The sequence below is a fragment of the Xyrauchen texanus genome, chromosome 4 (assembly GCF_025860055.1).
Source record: "Xyrauchen texanus isolate HMW12.3.18 chromosome 4, RBS_HiC_50CHRs, whole genome shotgun sequence".
Taxonomy (NCBI): Eukaryota; Metazoa; Chordata; class Actinopteri; order Cypriniformes; family Catostomidae; genus Xyrauchen; species Xyrauchen texanus.
Genome location: NC_068279.1, coordinates 18545607 through 18566031, shown reverse-complemented (window position 1 = coordinate 18566031; position 20425 = coordinate 18545607). Strand labels below are relative to the sequence as shown.

The 20425-nt window shown below is 35.9% G+C and overlaps 2 protein-coding genes and 2 pseudogenes across 3 annotated transcripts in view; 3 read left to right on the top strand and 1 right to left on the bottom strand.

Moving 5' to 3' along the window:
• LOC127639070 (electrogenic sodium bicarbonate cotransporter 4-like) overlaps nt 1–6926 on the top strand; it is a 50302-nt gene extending 43376 nt beyond the window's left edge. Inside the window, exons 18-23 of the mRNA XM_052120914.1 lie at nt 1063–1135; nt 1743–1811; nt 2776–2949; nt 3782–3958; nt 4531–4586; nt 5812–6926. Of these exons, the coding sequence (XP_051976874.1) occupies nt 1063–1135; nt 1743–1811; nt 2776–2949; nt 3782–3958; nt 4531–4586; nt 5812–6046 (784 nt within the window). The 3' untranslated portion in view covers nt 6047–6926. The remainder of the gene's footprint in view (nt 1–1062; nt 1136–1742; nt 1812–2775; nt 2950–3781; nt 3959–4530; nt 4587–5811) is intronic.
• Nucleotides 6927–7831: 905 nt separating this feature from the next.
• On the bottom strand, nt 7832–9622 carry LOC127637392 (2-oxoglutarate and iron-dependent oxygenase domain-containing protein 2-like; annotated as a pseudogene).
• An 8-nt stretch (nt 9623–9630) lies between these two features.
• Nucleotides 9631–12923, top strand: zgc:113436 (uncharacterized protein LOC503528 homolog). Of its 2 annotated transcripts, none has more exons than XM_052120925.1 (8): nt 9631–9975; nt 10409–10602; nt 10707–10818; nt 10918–11059; nt 11161–11215; nt 11308–11565; nt 11692–11808; nt 11931–12923. In XM_052120925.1, exons 1-8 carry the CDS (start codon nt 9807–9809, stop codon nt 12183–12185), a joined length of 1302 nt encoding a protein of 433 aa, XP_051976885.1. In that variant the 5' UTR covers nt 9631–9806; the 3' UTR covers nt 12186–12923. The 2 variants fall into 2 exon arrangements, with proteins under 2 accessions (XP_051976885.1, XP_051976889.1); XM_052120929.1 differs by having other exon boundaries at nt 9854–9975; nt 10438–10602.
• An 80-nt stretch (nt 12924–13003) lies between these two features.
• LOC127637386 (ABC-type oligopeptide transporter ABCB9-like) lies at nt 13004–19708 on the top strand (annotated as a pseudogene).
• The last annotated feature ends 717 nt before the right edge of the window (nt 19709–20425 follow it).

The following is a 20425-nucleotide window of genomic DNA, read 5'->3' as shown; positions in this document are numbered from 1 at the left end:
TATCAAATTATGTCTCTGTCATAGGCATTTATGAAACAAAGATTTATGAAATTTGGGTTAACCTATCTATAGGTCATGGTTGTTTTTCAATTATTATTATTATTATTATTACAATTGTATTTCTTATTTCGTAATTTGTATTTGAATATTTCCATCTGTTGTCATAGAGTGATTTTTGCTGGAGAGGGTAAAACGTTTGGATTAGATTTTTTTTTACTACTTCGTTATTTTGATTATATTCTTGTTTCGTTTAATGAGTAATTTGAACTTAGAAATGTTTTTGGTAAAAAAATGTTGAGGTTCAATTAATGTATTTAATTTGTCAAAATCAACCGGTAGAATTGAAGTGTGTGCTGATATAATCACTGTTACTACATGCCATGATTTGTGTGTCAGTAGATGAAAATTATGAATAATACTTACTTCTATACTTCTATTTATGAATAATAAAATATTATATATAATTTAATGGAACGTACATCCAAATCCTGATGAGAATTTTTTTTTATGCATATAAAAAGAGCGTGTCACTGTCATAGAAATATTTCTATTAAATATTCAATTCCTTGCATACAGTCTATTTACACTACCAACTTCTTAGGTATCTTTGTTTATATCGCTGCACTGGTGCTTGACAGGGAATGGACCATATAGTACAATTGTGCAATAACCGGAGAAGAACCTCCAAATTTAATTGCACTTGTCCCAACCTATTAGCGCACTGCATATTCAAGGACATGCCCATTGACTTTGCTCTTATGACTTAAAACATAACGCTGCACTTAGCGCTCTTAAAATAGGGCCCATGTTCTCCAAGCCTGGCCAAGCTGGTTTAAGGTGGTCTAGCTAGTTTCCCAATCTGGCCACGTTGGTGCTCAGCTGGTTTAGCTGGTCAGCCTGCTTATTTCTGAGCTTGACCAGTGCAAAACCCCTCTACAACCAGGAAATCATTCCGGCCTGGGAGAAAACTGTTCAATATATATTACAGTTCTGCACTTATAATATGCCTTTTTTATCTCTGTTACCACTCCCTCATGATCACTGTGTCTCTTCCAATTACAGAGAACAAAGACTGACAGGTATCCTTGTCTTTGTACTGACAGGCGTCTCTATCTTCCTGGCCCCCATTCTGCAGGTGAGCTTGTAATACTGATTTATCATTCAGGTCAGATTATCAATTATTATTATTATAATAATGTTCTAATATGAGATATGTATGATCCACTCAGCTTTAGCTGTGTCTGTTTTAAAAGGATAAAGAGAAAATAAATATTATGGCCATTATAAAAGGTATTTACATGTTTTTTTATATATATATATATAATTCATTATTCACAGGTGGTTATCGCAAAGTAGCCTGAAAATCATCTTCAGATGGTCAGATGCGATCACAATTTACAGCCATGACATAAAAAAAAGAAGTTGTTTTTTATTTCATAGGACTTTTAATGTCGTTATACTGTAGTGTTAAGGTCAAACATTGTTAGAAAAGCTGAACACCCAAAAAGTAAAATCTAGGGCTACATCGACACTTTTTAATTATGTTTCTCTTATAAATTCTCTTTTTAAACTGGGGAGGAAGTTTTGAGTTCTGAAAATTACAGTATGTATTTATAGTACAGTTACATCTTATATGTCTAAATATCAAGGACAATTTGATTTTCCATTTCATGACCCCTTTAAGTGTAAGTGCTGTTGCTTGTTGTAACAACTGAAGTCTATGGCTTGTTTTCTGCTTGTAGTTCATTCCTATGCCGGTGTTGTATGGAGTATTCCTTTACATGGGTGTTGCCTCTCTCAGTGGCATCCAGGTAATTGCTTTTTAAGTGCCCCCCTCCCCCAAAATTGTGTTGAAAACCTAGTGTACATTTATGGTTTTTAACATACTTAAGCTTTAATATCAGACCACAGTTAAACTTTCAAACTCGCAGCACCCGCAGCGTGGGACATTCATTCGCATGCACGCTACGACAGTGTATTTAGTGATTAAAAATGAGTGACTTCTACACACTGTTACAGTGCAGCAAAGCAGAGAGGGTTGGGAAAATGTGTGTTGTTAGTACTGATATTTGCATGCTGGCTGGGTTTACTGAAGCAGTTTAGAGCTGCATTTTGATGAGGCTGTCAGCATGTACAGAGAATCTAGCCTCTTGTGTTGCTTGGCAGTGGCCAGGTGCTGCTTTGCTGTGCTCTAGTAGTCTAGTTTAATGTCAGCTAGAGAACAACGAAAGGACAAAAGCAAAGTGATGGGACTCGGGATGCGACCTGTAGAATCTACAGTATGAATACAAATGCGTTAACGTCCAAGTTGCTTTGAAGCTAACTGCTACGATATATCTACAAAAAGCAAAATGGTCATTTATGTTCAGCCAGCTTTGGCACACAAAATTGTAATTATTTTTATCAACCAGATTTGAATAAAAAGGAGGGCAGAAAAAGCTTATAATTAAGCAATATCACTTGAGCAAGAGTTGCAAGTGTGATATTGCTTTTATACAACAGTTCTATAAACAAGATTGATTAACTTGCATTTTAGACACAGTATGGACAGTTTTTGCTCCACTAATTAAAATAGTTAGAATAACGAAGCCAAAGCAGGATCAACCATTCCAGCCTATCTGGAATGCCGCAAACACAAACAGTAAAGTGTCCCAGTGCTTTAATACAAAATATCAGCACATGGGTACACCACATGCCCAATCAGATTAGAGCACCAGACCTAACTGTTGTATCACGTTAAAATGAGTTTCTGATAAGACATTTCATCTTCAATAGTTCTGGGACAGGATTAAACTGATCATGATGCCAGCGAAGCACCAGCCAGACTTTGCATACCTGCGTCACGTACCACTGAGGAGAGTCCACCTGTTCACACTGGTGCAGACTGTGTGCTTAGCTGTGCTCTGGATCCTCAAATCCACATTCCTCGCCATAATCTTCCCTGTTATGGTATGAAAACATGTTCTACTGCATTGTCCTCTTTTAAAAAATACCTTAGAGGGATAGTTCACCCCAAAAAATGTTATTCTCTTATCATTTACACCCTCATGCCATCCCAGATGTGTATGACTTTCTTTCTTCAGCAGAACACAAACAAAGATTTTTAGAAAAATATGGTCCATGCTATGCAAGTGAATGATGTACTTGTACAGACTTGTAGCTTCAAAACTGACATAAAGGAAGTATAAAAGTAATCCATATGACTCCAGTGTTTAAATCCATATCTTCATATGCGATATAATAGGTGTGGGTGAGTCCTTACTAAAACTTTTCCACTCAGACGTGAAAGACTCCACATGTCACTTTTATATCCCTTCTGAAGATGTGGATTTAACCACTGGAGTCTTATGGTTTACTTCTTTATGATTTTTGGAGCTACAAAGGTCTGATCACGAGTCACTTGCATTGTATGAACCTACAGAGCTGAGATATTCTTCTAAAAATCTCTGTTTGTGTCTGCTGCAGAAAGAAAGTCACACATCTGGGATGGACTGATAATTAGTAAATTATGAGACAATTTTCATTTCTGGGTATACTATTCCTTTAAGTACATGTATCTCATGATTTATTAAATGCTATTAGTTTCCTTAATGTCTTTATGAGTGTTGTACTTCATTACTTTGTGTTAAATCACACTGTGGACAGATTGCTCTGTTCATCAACTGAATTTTCAGCTGTCTGCAATTAATATGTGTGTCACTTCTCATGGTTACTGAGGACAATGAACAGCATTGAAGCGTTAAGGGTACAAACAATCAGTCTTTGCCTCTCAATTCCTCAGATTCTTGGTCTCATGGTGGTCCGTAAAATGTTGGACATGGTCTTCTCTCAACACGACCTGGCATGGCTGGATGATATTCTGCCTGAGAAAGAAAAGAAGAAAAAGGATGATGAAAAGAAGAATAACAAGAAGGACAAAAAGAAAGGAGGCAAAGGAGGAGATGACTGTGGAGAAGATGTAAGTGGTATTTTGAACATCTCAAGTAGACACATTAAAGGATACCCACACTCCTGGGACTTTAGCAAGATTCTAATATTTTATTTGTGATTCTTAAAAGATAGGCTTGAGAAAAGTCATCTCTAGTCCTCAGGATCTCAAAAAATGGTAGAAGTAATTACAATATTATTGCATTGTGTTTCACTGGTGCCATCTTCTGGTGGAGAAAAATCTTAATGAGCGCAATGAAAAAGACCAATGCAAACTTGAATGTTCTGTCATCATTTACTTCACATTATGTTGTTCTAAGCCCGTGTGACTTTATTCCATCCGTGGAACACAAAAGAAGCTTTATGGAAGAATGACAGACTCAGTCACCATTCATTTTCATTGCATCTTTTTTTTGTTTTGTTGCATACAATCAAAGTGAAAGGTAACTGAGTCTGACATTGAGTCTAACATCTTTGTACCATGGAAGAATACAACATGAGGGTGAGTAAATGATGGCGGAATTTTAATTTTTGGTAAACTAATAACAGGTTCTAAATGTGACTGGTATATAAACTAATCATTATCTTTTCTGTACCCCACAGGACAAGTACCATCCCTATTCAAACTGCTCCCCCAATGATTCAGACTTGGATCGCAGGTACTGTGTGCTCAAACTACATGTTCCCTACCGCGACCTCTTACAGGCGTCAGACTCCAACTCAGAGTGGGCAGCACGATGCCAACCAGGCAGTTACTACAACTGATATTGATGCACACGCTGTTATCGTGTGATTATTACAGATTAGAAAAATGTGAGAGTATTTCCTCTGAGATACATGTCTACTGCATCACTCTACATTTAAAAATACTCTACTTAAGACTGCACTAATACTTTCATAAAAGTAGATGCCATGGTTAAGTTGCGCATGTAAAGAAGTTAAAAAAATTAAATACACTCACAAATGCAAGCCTTTGTATATATTGGCATATATTGTTTGATTGTATTTCCCTTCTATAGAATTATACCCATTGCCCTTGCCATGCGCTTTGAAGCAATGCAGATTGTTTTTTTTTTTTCATTTTTTTTTCTTTCACACTCAAAGAAACCGGACACATAAATTATAATCCTATAACTATATGTTCCCCACTTGGGTTACTTTTTTTAAGCTTTTGATTTTTTTTTTATAGATCTAAAAATATATATATTTATTAAACAGATTTTTTTAAAGTTTTCAACTAATGATTTGTGCTTGTGTAGAATGAAAATACATTAGCTCTTTAGAAGATTTTTGGTTGTTTCTTTCTCCTGTGTGATTGTGTTTCCGACAAGAGTGCTTATACTGAGTAACTCTTTACTTATATCTGAGTTCGAATTTGATGTAGTCATTTCTACCATTGTCTATTAAGGGTTTCCTGCCTAGTCTCTCTCACACTATATCCACAGCCACTCTCCTTGTCCAAATATGTGCCTCTTTATCACATTGTTGTAAACCAGATGTAAAATCTGCTGGGTTTCATGTCTGCATTGCTGTTCATGGGGCATGGTTTGGATGATACAGTATTAGATTTTATCACATTCAAACACTTAAGTTAACAGGTAATATCTCCTTAACGCATGAAATAAATATAGCCACTGTAACACCTAGCCACGCTGATAACATGCATGTTGATACTTTTTCCTTCCCAGTTCGGTTGTCCTGATCCTAAACATTTCCTCTGGAGCATATGTGCAGTTACACCTTCTATAAAATCCTTTGACACAGTGTTTCCTTAAAATACGCCACTCCTTCATCTGCTCCTTGCATCCTCTACCCCTTTACAGCCCCCTACTTTCGCCCCATTACTCCTCCTCACTTTTGTAACTGGAGGTTGCTGTTCCACAGCATCACTCTGCACCTGAAGATCTCCTGTCCGTCCTCCCCGGAGATGCCAATGCCCAGAGGGATGTCCTGCCCCATGCCCCAGGTGAAGATTGAGATGGAGTCGGACTACGACAACACTGATATTAACCCTAGAAGCAGACACAGAGAACACAGAGATCACAGGGAACACAGGGAACACAGAGATCACAGAGATCACAGGGAACACAGGGACATGAGCAGCGAAACAACTCTCTAATGAAAGTTTTTCAATTATAGAACGGTGAACAATGTGAAGTGTGGAATGTTACACAGCACTCCGTCTCCGTCTTGACTGAAGCTCCTGTGTTGCTAATACATGTTCATGTTCAACTTACGATACAGAGTGTATCAGGCAACACTTTAAATGGGTAGGAATCAGACACTGTAAAAGTCAGACACTGAATTGTTTTTTAAAGTGCAAAGATTGAGCCAAAGTCATGCATGCATTAAATATGGGTTTTGTTTCTTATTTTAAAAGCCAAAAAAATTTTTAAATAATACTAACTGGAATCTGTATAATGCCACAGGTAATAGAACAAATACATGAAAGGGTAGGAAGTTTATTTGCACACTACAAATGAAAATATATTCCACAATTATCAATTTATACATATGCTATAAACTGAACCTTTTACACTTTAATTTTAGAAAACTAGTCAAACTGTATATTCAAGAATCCAATATTATTGTGAAAATTATTATGATTTTGTTTTCTCCTGTAACTGCTTATACCTGTGAAGTAGTGTTGCATTTCTCCAAACAGTCATTCTTTTCCTTCCTTCCCCTTCTTTTCCCTGCATATGACTCTCAAAAATCAAAGTTGGGGAAATGAAACAACCAAAACATTTGCTTTGAAATAATACATGAAAGTTTTGGGACTTTAACTTTCTTTAATTGAAATTTTAAGAATTAAGAATCTGAATCCTATACAATTTAAGTGGAATGCTATTGTCTGTATTATGTATGCTGTGCAAGAATATATACAAATGTGCAGTGTGATGGATGTAGGTTGATATGAGATTTAAGATCTGGAATAAGAGAGAACAGTTTTGATATGCAATAATTGTCTTCTGACAACTTAAATTCTGGTTAAGGAAATGAGGTGATAGATTGGAAATAGTTATTTATTGTAATTTATATGCTATTGTACATATACCTTAGGATGAAATGTTATGTAAAATTGAACTGATGTTGTATGTTATCTTAAATTCCTTGTATATATTAATCATTCATCAAAAGATACAAAGACAGTGATTTCCCAAATAAATAGCCGGTTTAAACACTATATTTATAATAAGAATAAATATCAGCTGTGTCTGCGACCGTCAATCTGTGCATCTTATCACGTGGCTTGCTGAGTGTGTTACCACATAGCACTTGTGGAGGCTTCACTCTATTCTCCACGGCATCAACACATAACTCACCACATGCCCCACCGAGAGTGAGAACCACGTTATAGCCACCATGAGGAGGTTACTCCATTTGACTCTACCCTCCCTAGCAACCGGCCAATTTGGTTGCTTAAGAGACCTGGCAGGAGTCACTCAGCACACCCTGGATTCGAACTTGTGACTCCAGGGGTGTTAGTCAGCGTCTTTACTCGCTGAGCTACCCAGGCTGCCCCTGTCTAAAGCATTTACATTTTACTGAATTAAAGGTAACAAAAATTTGATTGCTTAAACTGATGCTTAAACTGTTTTAATAACTATGAAAGCAGTTAGTGTAGAGTTGTGACAAACAAAATAGTTCAATAAATGTGTGATGGTGTATTTTGGAAAAGACAGGTTACAAGAAGACTGCTCTGAATATTTTTAAAGGTTTAAGCAACATTTCCATAGAACATTATTGGCAGTACACAAAAAAACAGGACAATTATGTGCAAAATTGTTCAACATAATTTCCCCATCTTTTAACAGATTTTCCATTTTCACCATAATGCTAATCTTGCCAAAAAGTTACCTTAATAATCATCAACAAACATAATAATCACATAATTCAAACTCTATTCAACAACTAGCAGCACCTGTCTCATGTCTCCAAAGAAAAGGTTCCCCTCTGTGAACTCTTTCCCCAGTGATACATTGAGAGTCACTTCAGCGTTGTCATAATGATAGCTAAGGCCCAAGTCTTCCCGCATTGCGTACTTCACCACAAAACCCTTGTGACTGTCCAGACAGCTTCCTCCATAGTCACTGTAGAGCAATGTTGTGAGTGGACAAATGTAGTGCTCCCTCAGTGGGGTGATGAAGCTTGATGAAGTTCATTAAGGAGAATCTGTATTAATTTAAAGAGATCATAAATGATCACTATGGAATATGCTAAACATGTTCAAATCTTTTCTTACATATAATGAACGAATGCATCCATAAATTATTTTATGAGTATATTTAAATATGCAGTATATGCTAAGAACTTATACCCCATAATTAATTGTTCATGGTGTTTGGCCTGCGCTTTGGTGACTTAGACTGTTCAAAATCCACAAAAGCTCCTCTATGAGGTCCTTGCAGAATTCATTTTTGAACACTGGAAGTTGGTAGATTCTCTGTGCTGCAACACATCATTCATTCAGCAAATAACCACATTACTGACATGTGAGTTTTCTCCAAATTGCTGATGTTTAATTGGTTTAAATTGGAACATCTCTAAAGATCAAGCCTATCTGCCTCTGTCTGGAAAAGTTTAATCAGTCCCTCCATGGTTGCTTCACTCGAACCAGCATATTTAACCATCTGTAACAGCTCTGGGGCCAGAAACAGTTCCTGCAGATTAATATGAAATATCAACATATATATTACAGTATCAGAGTGAATGATTGTGAATCATAGACTATCTATACACTTAATTAGACTTATGCCTACCTGTAGATGATAAACATGCTGATGTAGAGGTTTATAAATCTCTTGGATGATAGCTGATCTCTCTGCTGATTTCAATTTATGTTTCTGCCTTCTCTCGATTTCTGCTTTAATTTATGGGTGACAACTCATCAGTATAGTGTAGTAAGAGGTAGAACGTTTTATGGTATACTCCATCTTATGGAGCAAGAGTGATTTATTTTTTCTCTTAAGAGCTCACTTACCTTTCCAAGCACGTAGTTAAACTGAGACCCAGACACAACTAAGGGATCTAAGGATCTTGTAAAACAATTGCCATGCCTTTTTTACAGAAATGGTACTTAACATTGAGAAATCAGCATAGTGTTGCTGCAGATCACTTACATTTACATAGTCCTTACTTAACTGGCTCTCTGATAAAAATCTTTTCTTTAAATTTTTTTTAAGGTTTTTATTCTTAAAGAAAATTAAATGTAAAAAAGCAACTGCATGTGTAAAATCTCTCCAAGGGGACTGCCGGACTTGATAAATACGAATGTCATTAGCTGGTCTAATTACATGAGGTCATATCATGAGTTTAATTTAACAAACATGCGTCTTGGACAATATTTACACATTTTAAAAATGTATTTAAAAGAAAAAAGGCACATTTTGGACGAGACCCTTTGAACTGTCAATCTGTTCAGGGTTCCGCCCCTTGGATCCGCCCCCTGTTTAATTATTTTGGTCCATCAAGAAATATGTCTGTAAAGAAACCAAGGCTGTTATGCGAAAGTGAAAACACCACCCGTGCTATTTACACTATTAAAATGGCATAGGTGTTGCCCTGCTTACTGGTATAAATATCCGAGACAAATATAATAAGAGTTCATATCATAAAAAAATTGAGATAGATAAAGACGGAGAGATAAAACAAGTAGGTTACGTTTCCTTCCTGGTACGTCACTAAATCCCATCCGTCCGCCGGTTGTTTTTTGTGTGCAAGTTCACGGTAAAACTCGAATTGTTCAGAAACAAGTTTTAAATCCCGTCTTTTCGGCGCGCTTTAGAGTTTGGGTTTTGAATATAAAAATTGGGTAATTAATTTGGCTGCTATATCGGTTATGTATTTAAAGCCTCGGACGGGATTTTTGCACCAGAATGTTGAGTATGGACGCGCTGCAAGTTGCCGAAGAGGAGGTGGTGGAGTCCAGTTCAAACAGACTGGGGGACATTTACACGTTTGTCTCTGAAGGCTGTTACCCTCAAACTATGAATCCCATTCGCAAGAAAAATCTCAAAAGATATGCTCAGAAATTTGTGATTGATGGTGAGTGCAACTCTTGCACAAGTTGGATTCGGAATTACTCTTTGGATTTAACAATTAGAAATGTTAGCCTATCTTAAAATAATGTTGCAATACAACAAGATGGTAAATTGAGCTATTATAATTGCTTTCGGTGAGGTAAACGGCTATTATTATTATTAATTAATTATTTTACGCACGACCTCCCCATTTAATTCTACAAATATCACGATTTTAACAAAACTATTATGTTAAATATTCATAGCATATTGTGTGAGTATGTACGTATTTCTTGCTTTGGATGAAGTTCCTCAAACCTATCTATATTTACATATTTCATTTTATGTAGTCTCCCAGCAACTCTGTCTCTGAGGTGCCTTTTCTAATTTCCAAAGTGTGATATGGGGTTTGTTGATTTGACTGCTTAATTAACTTTTCTGTTTTATAAATTGTAAAGATGGTCTGTTGTATTATGTGGGACCAAAGAAAGAAGAAAAGCGAGAAGTAGTGATTGAGGCAGAGCGGAAGAGACAGATATTCCTGGAGTGTCACTTCAATGACATCGGGCATCACCTGGGACAGAAAAAGACTGTTCACAGGATTCAGTGTAAATACTACTGGCTTGGCATTGTCAAGGATGTTGTGGATTGGGTATGCAGTGAATGTCACTATCCTGACCCCTTTCAAAGACTTTTGTGATGCACTGTTAATTATTCTCACCTTTATCTTCATGTCTTTGTTTCATCTGTTTAAAGATTAAAGTGTGTGAAACATGTCAACACGCAGAGCGAAATAAAAACCTGGCTAGAACAATAAGACCTGTCAAGGTGGATGGACCATGGGAGATTCTGGCAGTTGAAATAATTGGTAAAAGTTTGTAAAGGACTTTAAAGCATTGCTATCTGTTATCTCGATATGTATATGGACAGTAATCAAATACCCTCACTTGTTTTTATTCCAAAACAGGTCCGTTTCCAGGGAGTGTACGTGGTGGGAATACGCACATTGTTGTCATCACAGATTACTACAGTAAATGGGTAGAGGCTTGTCCCATAAAAAAGAAAGATGGTCTATGTGTTGCAAGATGCATTTCATCATCCATTTATAGGTTAACTAAATCTGCACTATTTTAATAAAATTATAAAATTAAAATGATTTGGATAATTACAACACAGCTGTGTATGTACCTAACATGTGAACATTTTCTAGATTTGGCCCTGCAAAGACAATATTTTGCTCTCAAAGTGCTGACTTCTGTGAAGAGGTGAAACCCTGTGTTATATTACAAGAATTTTAAACAAAACAAGTGTTTTACAGTTTTGTAACAGCATTATTACTGAATTATTACTATTTTAGGTTACAAAGCATCTGTGTGACAGGTGGAACATAACGCAGAGTGTGTTGTCAGTAGACCAGCCCCAGCGGAACGCTCTGCATGATCGTAGCAATAATCTGCTGAGAGATGCCATAAAACAGATGGTGGTGGAGAAACAGGTGGAATGGGATGATTTTCTCGATTCAGTTTTGGCTGTCTTTAGGAGGTCAAACAACCCTACAACAAAATTCACACCACATTTTCTAATGTTTAACAGAAAAGCCAGTATATCTAGTGCGGTAAGAAAAGAAGATTTTAAGTGATGTTAATTCAGTTTAATTGATGACATGGAATGTAGAATGCTATAGCTTGAGCTTCCATTGGTGCCATTTCTGATCTGTTTCTTTTTTATACATTTTTTTAAGATAAAATTTGAGCCACTTAGTTACAATCAGGACCGGAAGGAGTATACCCTTAATGAAGAGGACACAAGCTCTTTCCTTTCTTCCATGCAGGAGCAACAGAATACTGTCAAACAGATGGTAAAGTCTGAGCATTTGTTTTGTGTGGCTGAAATATTCACTGTCCTTGAATTTACTGGAGAACACATGAATGGCTTTAGCGCTTCATCAAATTTCTGAGAATGTTCATTTTTGCTTTCCAGGTGATTACAAATATGAACGTCGCCTACAGACAGGAAAAGAAGAATGCAAAACGCAAGGCTAGAAACATCCCCCCCATTACTCTCACTGTGACTGACCCGTTGTTTAATGCAGAGGTGTCACCCTCAACAAAAAAGCTTAAGGAAAGCCTGTACCTGTCATTTCCAGTAGAGACAGTCTTAACCACAGTCCAGAATGTACCCGAAGACAAGAAGAATGGCTTAGAATATCCTCTAACAGGCTCTGATGTACACTGAAAAACTTGCTTTGATTGGACTGATATTATAAAGGCACTCTTACAGCCTCCAAATGTGTATGTACAGTCTACAGCTTCAAGTATTTGGATCCTGGCTGTAAGGTGCTCCATAGGGAGCATTTCAAGTGGATGTTTAAGAGGAAAAGTGGATCACCCTGTGCTCCCTTTGAGTTTCAACACATAATGTAGTGAGATGAAATGGTTGTATTTCGATCCAAGGCCTTCATTAACATTGATGAAGTTCATAGGTTTTGCTGCAGAAAGTATTTTCACAAAGTGAATGCATTCTGTTAGACATTCACTGAACTACATACCAAAAGATGTTTGTATGCTTTTGTGTTGAATGTGTATTGCTTATTAACTAGTATCCCAAAAATCTTTTATTTGATCTGTAAATGTGGTGAAATAATAATTTTTATGTATCACCTTGGAAAAGTATTATTTCATATTTTTATTAAGAGAAACTTCTTTTGAGTTATTTTTGTCCAACTGAATATTTTTGTTATTGTATAACACCATGTTGAATGTTTATATCTAAACAAAGTGTTTTTCACTATTATTGCTGGTGGGTCTGAATCTGCAAAGGACAGTTATTGCTGATTGCTAGACCCAAAAATAAAGTATTATTAAGTAATACTTAAAAATAAAGGAAATCCCCCCTCCCCCCAATATTTATACAATGATCAATGGAAACATGCAGATTCATTCACACTGTAACCATTTATGGCATAAAGTTAATTACCACACAAATTAATTTAGACTCGCCCCTCCTTTTCTTTAAAAAAAAGGGTAAAAAATCTTAATTGTAAAGCACTTACAATGGAAGTGAATGGAGCCAATCCAGAAATATTTAAATGCGGTTTCAAAAGTACAGTCACAAAACGTAAACAATGTGTTTTAATATTATTTTAGAGTGATAAAATCTCATACTAACCTTTTCTGTGTAACGTTATTGTATATCCAATTTTACAACAAGGGAAAAAAGTATTTGATCCCCTGCTGATATTGTAGGTTTGCCCACTGACAAAGAAATGATAAGTCTATAATTTTAATGGTAGGTTAATTTGAACAGTGAGAGACAGAATAACAACAAAAAAATCCAGAAAAACACACATTTGAAATGAAATGCGTGAATCTGAAAACTATTAAAATGACTTTTTTAGTATATATGGTATATATTTAGTATATATGTAGTATGCTTATATATTCATTGTTTTTCTAATGAGACAAATCATAATTTGTCAAATGTTCAACAGTATTTACTGTATCAAATGATATAGATAGACCTTTTAATCATATTCGCAAGAGAGCTTGTGGTTTTCTAACTTTTTAATTGCACACAATTGCAGTGTTGTGCAGAAGTGTGCTGTGATCACACCGGTTGTGAATAGTTTGATTTGTTACACTTCCTAAATGGTATGTTGCACAACAACCACATGAGGTCATTTAAAAGAATTATATCTCTACAATATTCCTCGGAGTGTAAATGTTAGATTTTTTTTCCCACAGGTGAAGCCGCTATACCTTATTACATGGACAAGCAACTGATAGCATTGTTATACATAAAAGAATGGATACTTCTGCCTAGCCAAAGATTACTCTTACCATGCTGACTCTGGTCAGGTGAGCCATTAGGTTTTATATGCATTAGTTTACAGATTCCATTAAACACACTGGTAACACTTTTGCAACAAGGTTATCAGTTAACATTAGATAATGCATTAGGTATCATGAACAAACACATAACACATTTTTTTTACAGCATGCATTAATCTTTGTTAATGTTAGTTAATAAAAGTACAATTGTTCATTGTTAGTTTTGTGTTAGTTCATAGTGCATTAACTAACATTAACAAATACAACTTCTGATTTTAAAATGTATTAGTATATGTTGAAATTAACATTAACTAAGGTTAATAAATGCTTAATAGGTATTGTTCTTTTTTAGTTCATGTTAACTAATGTTGTTAACAACTGAAACCTGATTGTAAATTGTTACCCACATGTCTCCTTTTGCAATGTCAAGGTGGCTGCAGTTTTGGCCAGCAGCTCCATGTCAACATTTTCATGATATTTACATATATATAACATGACAAATAGTAATGTAAAGGCTCATACCATACACATAGGTGCCCAACCCAACTACCTTCCTGCAGAGTTTATCGATTTATTATTTATTTTTGTTGTTGTTGTTTTCCCCTAGATCCATAGCCATTGGGTTCCGTGGAGGAGTCTTTTCAATTACATTTGCCAGGTTAAACATTCGGCTCAGAACCTACTTTTCAGATCACTAATGCATCAGGAGATTGGTTTCTTTGATGCCAACCATACAGGTAATGGAATTGCCCCCATCATGGCTTACACCAAACATAGATATTTTGCTCTTTGCTATTTGTACTTACATAAATATATACATTTTCAAAACATAGTGAAAAGAGAGAGACATTGTAAAACAAATCATGTTGTTTTTTTATGTTATTTTTCCATTGGCCACCATGACTGGAGATGGTCAATGCTGAAGTGATTCATAAATGATTCAGGTCTCAGTGGTTGGCTCACAGGTGACCTCTAGACTAGACACTACTCTGATCTCACAAAATATGAACCTGTTCCTGCGTTGCTTTGTGAAAGCTGTGGGCATCTTCATGTTCATGTTTGGCATGTCCTGGAAGATGTATCTAGTCACCATTATGGGGTTCCCATACATTGCTGAAGTTTCCAAGCTTTATGTTGAGTATTGCAAGTCAAGTTATGCAGTATATTCACATGTACAGAATTATGACTTTCTGTCCCAACACACCATGTTGAAAACATTGACACTACATGAATTAAATAGAAATGGAAAGTTTTATATTGTAGTTTATTCTCAAATGTATATTATTCTTGGCTCATGTATATTATTATAGCATATTTCACATACTCATACAAAAGATGTTCTCATAAAAAAACGATAAGCAAGAAATGTGCTGAAATTAACCAAAGATGTTCAAACAGCACCAGCCCAGGCCAATAAAATGTCTGAAGAAACAATATCAGCTTAAGGACAGTGCAAAGTTTTACTAATGAGGATCAAGTGGATGACACATACTACAGCAGACTGCAGGAGATGTTCAGTCTTAACAAGAAGCAAACAGCATAGTATGAAGTCTAATTTCTTTCTCTTTGCTTCCTGTCACAATGTCTCCCTGTGGAAATGTCTGAGGCATTTTTAAAGGAACAGGTCAGCCAAAAATTTATATTCTGTCATTTACTCACCCTCATACCATCCCAGTGGTTTATGACTTACTTTCTTCTGCTGAACACAAACAAAAATGTTAACAATATTTTTCACAGATCTGTTAATCCTCATGATGCAAATTAATGGTGGCCGAAACTTTGATCTCTCCTCTCTCTGCATTTCCATCTGTTTTTAGATCTCCGAGCTGGCCTTACAAATAGCGTTTTTATTTTATGGAGGTCACTTAGTGGTGACGAATCAGATGAGTGGTGGGACCCACATTTCCTTTTTCATCTATGAGCTGGAGCTTGGAGAGGCCCTGTATGTATGTTGTTGTTGTTTTAATATGTATGAGTCCTAATGGGGTACCAATATGATGGATCTGAAAACACTCATGTCTTTTGGTCTTTTACAGAGTATATCATCAGTGTAAACAGGTCTGATGCAAGGTGTTGGCACTGCAGAAAAAGTGTTTGAATATGTTGACAGGAAAACTAAACATGCCCTTGATGGTCAAGAAGCTCCAGAGACATTTGAAGGGCATGTGGGTTTCAAAAATGTGACATTTGCCTATCCAACACGGCCAGAGATGGATATATTAAAGGTTCTTTTTTAAAGGCTTTAGGTGGAACATTTAGATTTAATTTGGAAACATCTTACTACTTATTTTATTTCATGTAACAGTAGGAAATTATAAAGTGGATTGAACTGAAAGGATTATTTCACCTATAAATTAAAATTCTGTCATCATTTACTCACCCTCAAGTCATTCCAAATCTATCTTCCATGTTGCAACAGGAGAAACATTGAAGAATATACTTGCCACTTATTTCCATATAATGAAAGTGAATGGGAATTACAAGTTTAATAAAAGTAGTGAAACAACTCGCACACTATATTCCAAGTCTTCTGAAGCCATATGGTCGCTTTTGTGTGAGGAATAGATATAATATAATTATTAACTGAAAATAATGCGCCCCTCTATTCATAACCATTTAAATATGGCGCCTTAACAGGTGACGTGCTGTGATGTTGTGTTAATGCGACATGACCAGTTATCATTGGTGTCAAAAAAGATTTGATGCGACACATCTAACACTGCTGTATTTGATTTGCGAGCTACAGTGGAAGGCATGATTTACAGAATATTTTTTTGTGTCCCACTAAAGAAAGTCATAGATGTTGGAAATGATATGAGCGTGAATGACGACAGAATACAAAGACATGTGTGAACTCTTTGGAATAAAAAAAAAAAAGGTTTAACGTTTCATTGATCTCAGCTAGAGAAGCTTTAAATCAGAGTATTACTAAGATTGTTATCACTATTTATCACCATTTATCAGCATTGTGCCCCTTAGCAAAACACTTAAAGTTTAAGAATTAAAGGAATAGTTCACCCAAAAATGCATAATTTACTCACCCTCATGTCATCCTAGATGTGTATGACTTTCTTTCTTCTGCAGAAATATGTGGATTATGATTTCTAGAAGAATATCTCCGCTCAAGAAGAATATCTCTGATAAATTTTTAAGCCCTAGTTTGCTTGAAATACTTCTACATGCCCAGTAGGGGGCGGTATGCATGATGCATATGAATCACCAAAACCACAAGAAGAAGAAGAATGTGAATGTGATCTGTTTCTCACCCACACTTATCATATCACTTATGAAGACATTGATTTAACCACTGGAGTCTTATGGCTTACTTTTATGCTGACATATGTGATTTTTCGAGCTTCAAAATTTTGGAACCATTCACTTGAATTGAAGTAGATACATTCTTCTAAAAATCTTTATTTGAGTTCAGTTGATGAACGAAAGTCATACACATTTGGGGCATGAGGGTGAGTAAATCATGATGGAAATTTCATTTTTGGGTGAACTATTCCTTTAACTATTCCAACACAAGTTGCTAGGTACCACTACCATTGTAATTACTACATTGTACTAGTGTACTACATGTTGCTTTCCATGAAATAAGCTGAATGCAATGTAATTCGCTTGTTTTGCTTTTATTTTATTGCATCAGTGAATCAATAACATATTTCCTAGATGTGAGAAAGAAACTAAACCCACAATTTGTTCCCAGAATGTATCCTTCAGTCTCCCACAGGGCGAGTAACTGCAAAAGTAGGGCCCTCTGGTGATGGAAAAATGCTCATATTGGAGAACTTCTATGCCCTTCTGCAAGGCCAAGTGCTAGTGGATGGCCGACCTGTGAACACTTACCAGCACAAGTTTTATCACTCTAAGGTGTGATTTTTACAGGGCTTAATCTCTCATACTGTATTTTGCATAAGTTTATTTTCCTTGTAGAATGTAAACACAATTTTAGGTTATATTGGTTGATTCTGCAGCTTGCAGTACCTTCTCTTACCATAGGATGTCAGTATTTGCTGATAATGTAAATAGGTGAATTGGCCTAACAATAAGTAAATCAGAGATCTAAGTGCTTTGTTTTGTTATAGGTGGCACTAGTAGGTCAAGAGCCTGTTCTATTTGCCCGAACTGTTCAGATGAATATCTCCTATGGTTTGCCTGAAGCTCATGGAGGTAGTCATCAGAGATGCGATTAATGCCAATGCACATGACTATATCTGGCCTCTCCAAATGCTATGACTCTGGTGAGTTCATTTCTTTGTAGTTGTTAACTGTACAATACAGTGGTATTTTGTATATGTTACGTGTGAAAAATAATTTTTAATGTGTGTAGGCCTACTAAAATTTTGTTAGAGCTCACTCCAACTTTTCCAATTCCCATATATAGTTTTTGAATGCCTTTCTGCATTGCAACAATAATAACAGTAGATATTTAAACACATAATTTATATTTGTTTGATTTGCTCCTCATGATTGTAGATCTATTTATCGGTTTTGCCAATTAATGGGTACCAATATTTGCTTTTGAAAACGATTGGTTTTTGGCTATTGGAAGCTATTGGTTATAAAAATAGTCCACTAGTGGTTATACAAATAGTGGAGTCTGTTTCACATCTGAACCTGTTTCACTATAATCTGCCTAGAGTGGCAATGTTTTAAGAGCACACACTATCCACCTCGCACTTCTACCGTGTCAAGCAATTCAAACAATGGGAAGAAATATGTTTTATTAGATAATCAAGTGTTCTGAATTGAAGTGAGGGCATGAAAAAAATTGACCTTATGGAAATGTGCCCCATCAGCAAATACTGCACATCATATAGCCAACTTCATATCTTATGAATAATAATAAACTTTATTACTTATTAAACCACATTTGGTGAAATATACATATTCAAAACCCTTAATCTGATTATATATAGGCTATGAAAAGCTTAATTTTGTTAATACATAATATAGAGCATTTCAACACAGCCAAGACTCCATCATTTCAAAATAAGAGTTCCTGGTGTATTTCTGGCTTGTTTATAGTTATATATCCTGCTTTATGCACCAAATCTTAGATTTGTCTGGTTATTATTGGGATTTTGGTTCATTTTGGACTCTTGTAGCCGCAGTGTCTGTGCTCATCATAGTAAGGAAAGAGTAAGAACATTTTTATTATATAAATCAATTTGAAAAAGTATCATACGATTAATTGGTTATCAGCCTTTCCCACCACCTTAGTTATTGTTTCAGTAAAATCCTTTATTGGTCAACCTGCAGTCATCTGCATTCTATGTGGTATTTAATTTTCATTTGTCTGTTTCACTCCAGAGTTTGATGAAACATATTTATCCTGCTGCTCTGTCCTCTGTTATAGGGGTTGGGGAGAAGGGTACTCAGCTGTCTGAGGACAAAAGCAGAGAATTGCTATTGCCCGAGCTCTCATCAGAAAACCCTTGCATTCTTATTTTGGATGAAGCCACAATTGTACTGGATTCAGAAAATGAATACATTGTAAGACATGATCATTGCACTGAGAGGCCAGGGCTAAAGTAACCTTTTATAATTTAACATTACATCTAATATAATTTTCAGTCTCACATTCAACATCATTTGTGTCACTGCTTTGTAAAGTTTCAGCAGGCTCTGAGCAACTTAATACGAGAGAGCACAGTCATGTGATAGCTCACAGGCTGAGTACAGTGGAGAGAGCAAACAACATCCTAGTGATTGGTGAAGGCTTTATGCTGGAGCAGGGCCCTCATGCTGAACTCATAGAGGAGGAGGCCAGGAGGAGGCCTCTACTGCAAGTTGGTGCAGAGGCAGAATCTGGGCACTGAGATAGAGGCGAAGGATCACACCCCACCCCTGGCCCCACCCTGGGTGCTGAAAAAGATAAGGAGAGTGAAGAGGACTGTTAGTGACTCTGAGCATGAAGCGTGATACTAAGAAAGGGTTGATATGTACTCCACTTGATTTTTGGTGTGAACACCTTAAATCTAAATGTATTTTTTTATGGTGTCTTGAGATATGTTTTTTATGGTGTCTTAAGATAGATTACAGTGTGCATGCCAAGTGTGTTTACTAGACTGGGAGACTACTTTGGATAAAGATTTATACAATAAACACTTGAAATACATGATGTACTGTACAATTTTTTTCACCTAAAGTGAATATCTGAAATAATTTGATCATATTATAAAACTTAAGGAAATAAAGTGAATTGATATGCAATTGCCTGCCTCTTAAGAAAATGTGGTGTCTTGATCTACAAGCATATACCTCATTTTGGATAGTAAAGAGTCAAACATAGTTCATAGAAGTGCAACAAAACTATGTACAAAAGGGGTATACAGTACATCTTAAAATGAAACAAGTGACAAAGCTTTACAGATCTTCAGTCATCTTTGCTTTATGATTCTTTAAATTTTTCAAAGTTTTTAAATAAAGTTTCACTTCTGTCACAAAGAGGTTTTCTTTTGCCCATTTATGTTTGTGTATATAATATTTTCCATAAATAATAATTAATAAGCCACATTTCCTTGAAACTTGTGTTTTAATCAAAAATTAAAAACATATCTTTACTGTACAGATAAATTCTCCTGTCTGTTAATCTGTAAATAAATACTCCCAATTCCATCCAAAACATTTTGGTATAAA

Bases quoted from the DNA above. Each gene is read 5' to 3' on its own strand.
- zgc:113436 (XM_052120925.1), top strand. From the start codon at position 9,807: ATGTTGAGTATGGACGCGCTGCAAGTTGCCGAAGAGGAGGTGGTGGAG. The intron at 11,566-11,691 runs GTAAGAAAAGAA...CATTTTTTTAAG, and splicing joins AAGCCAGTATATCTAGTGCG to ATAAAATTTGAGCCACTTAG. The intron at 11,809-11,930 runs GTAAAGTCTGAG...TTTGCTTTCCAG, and splicing joins AGAATACTGTCAAACAGATG to GTGATTACAAATATGAACGT.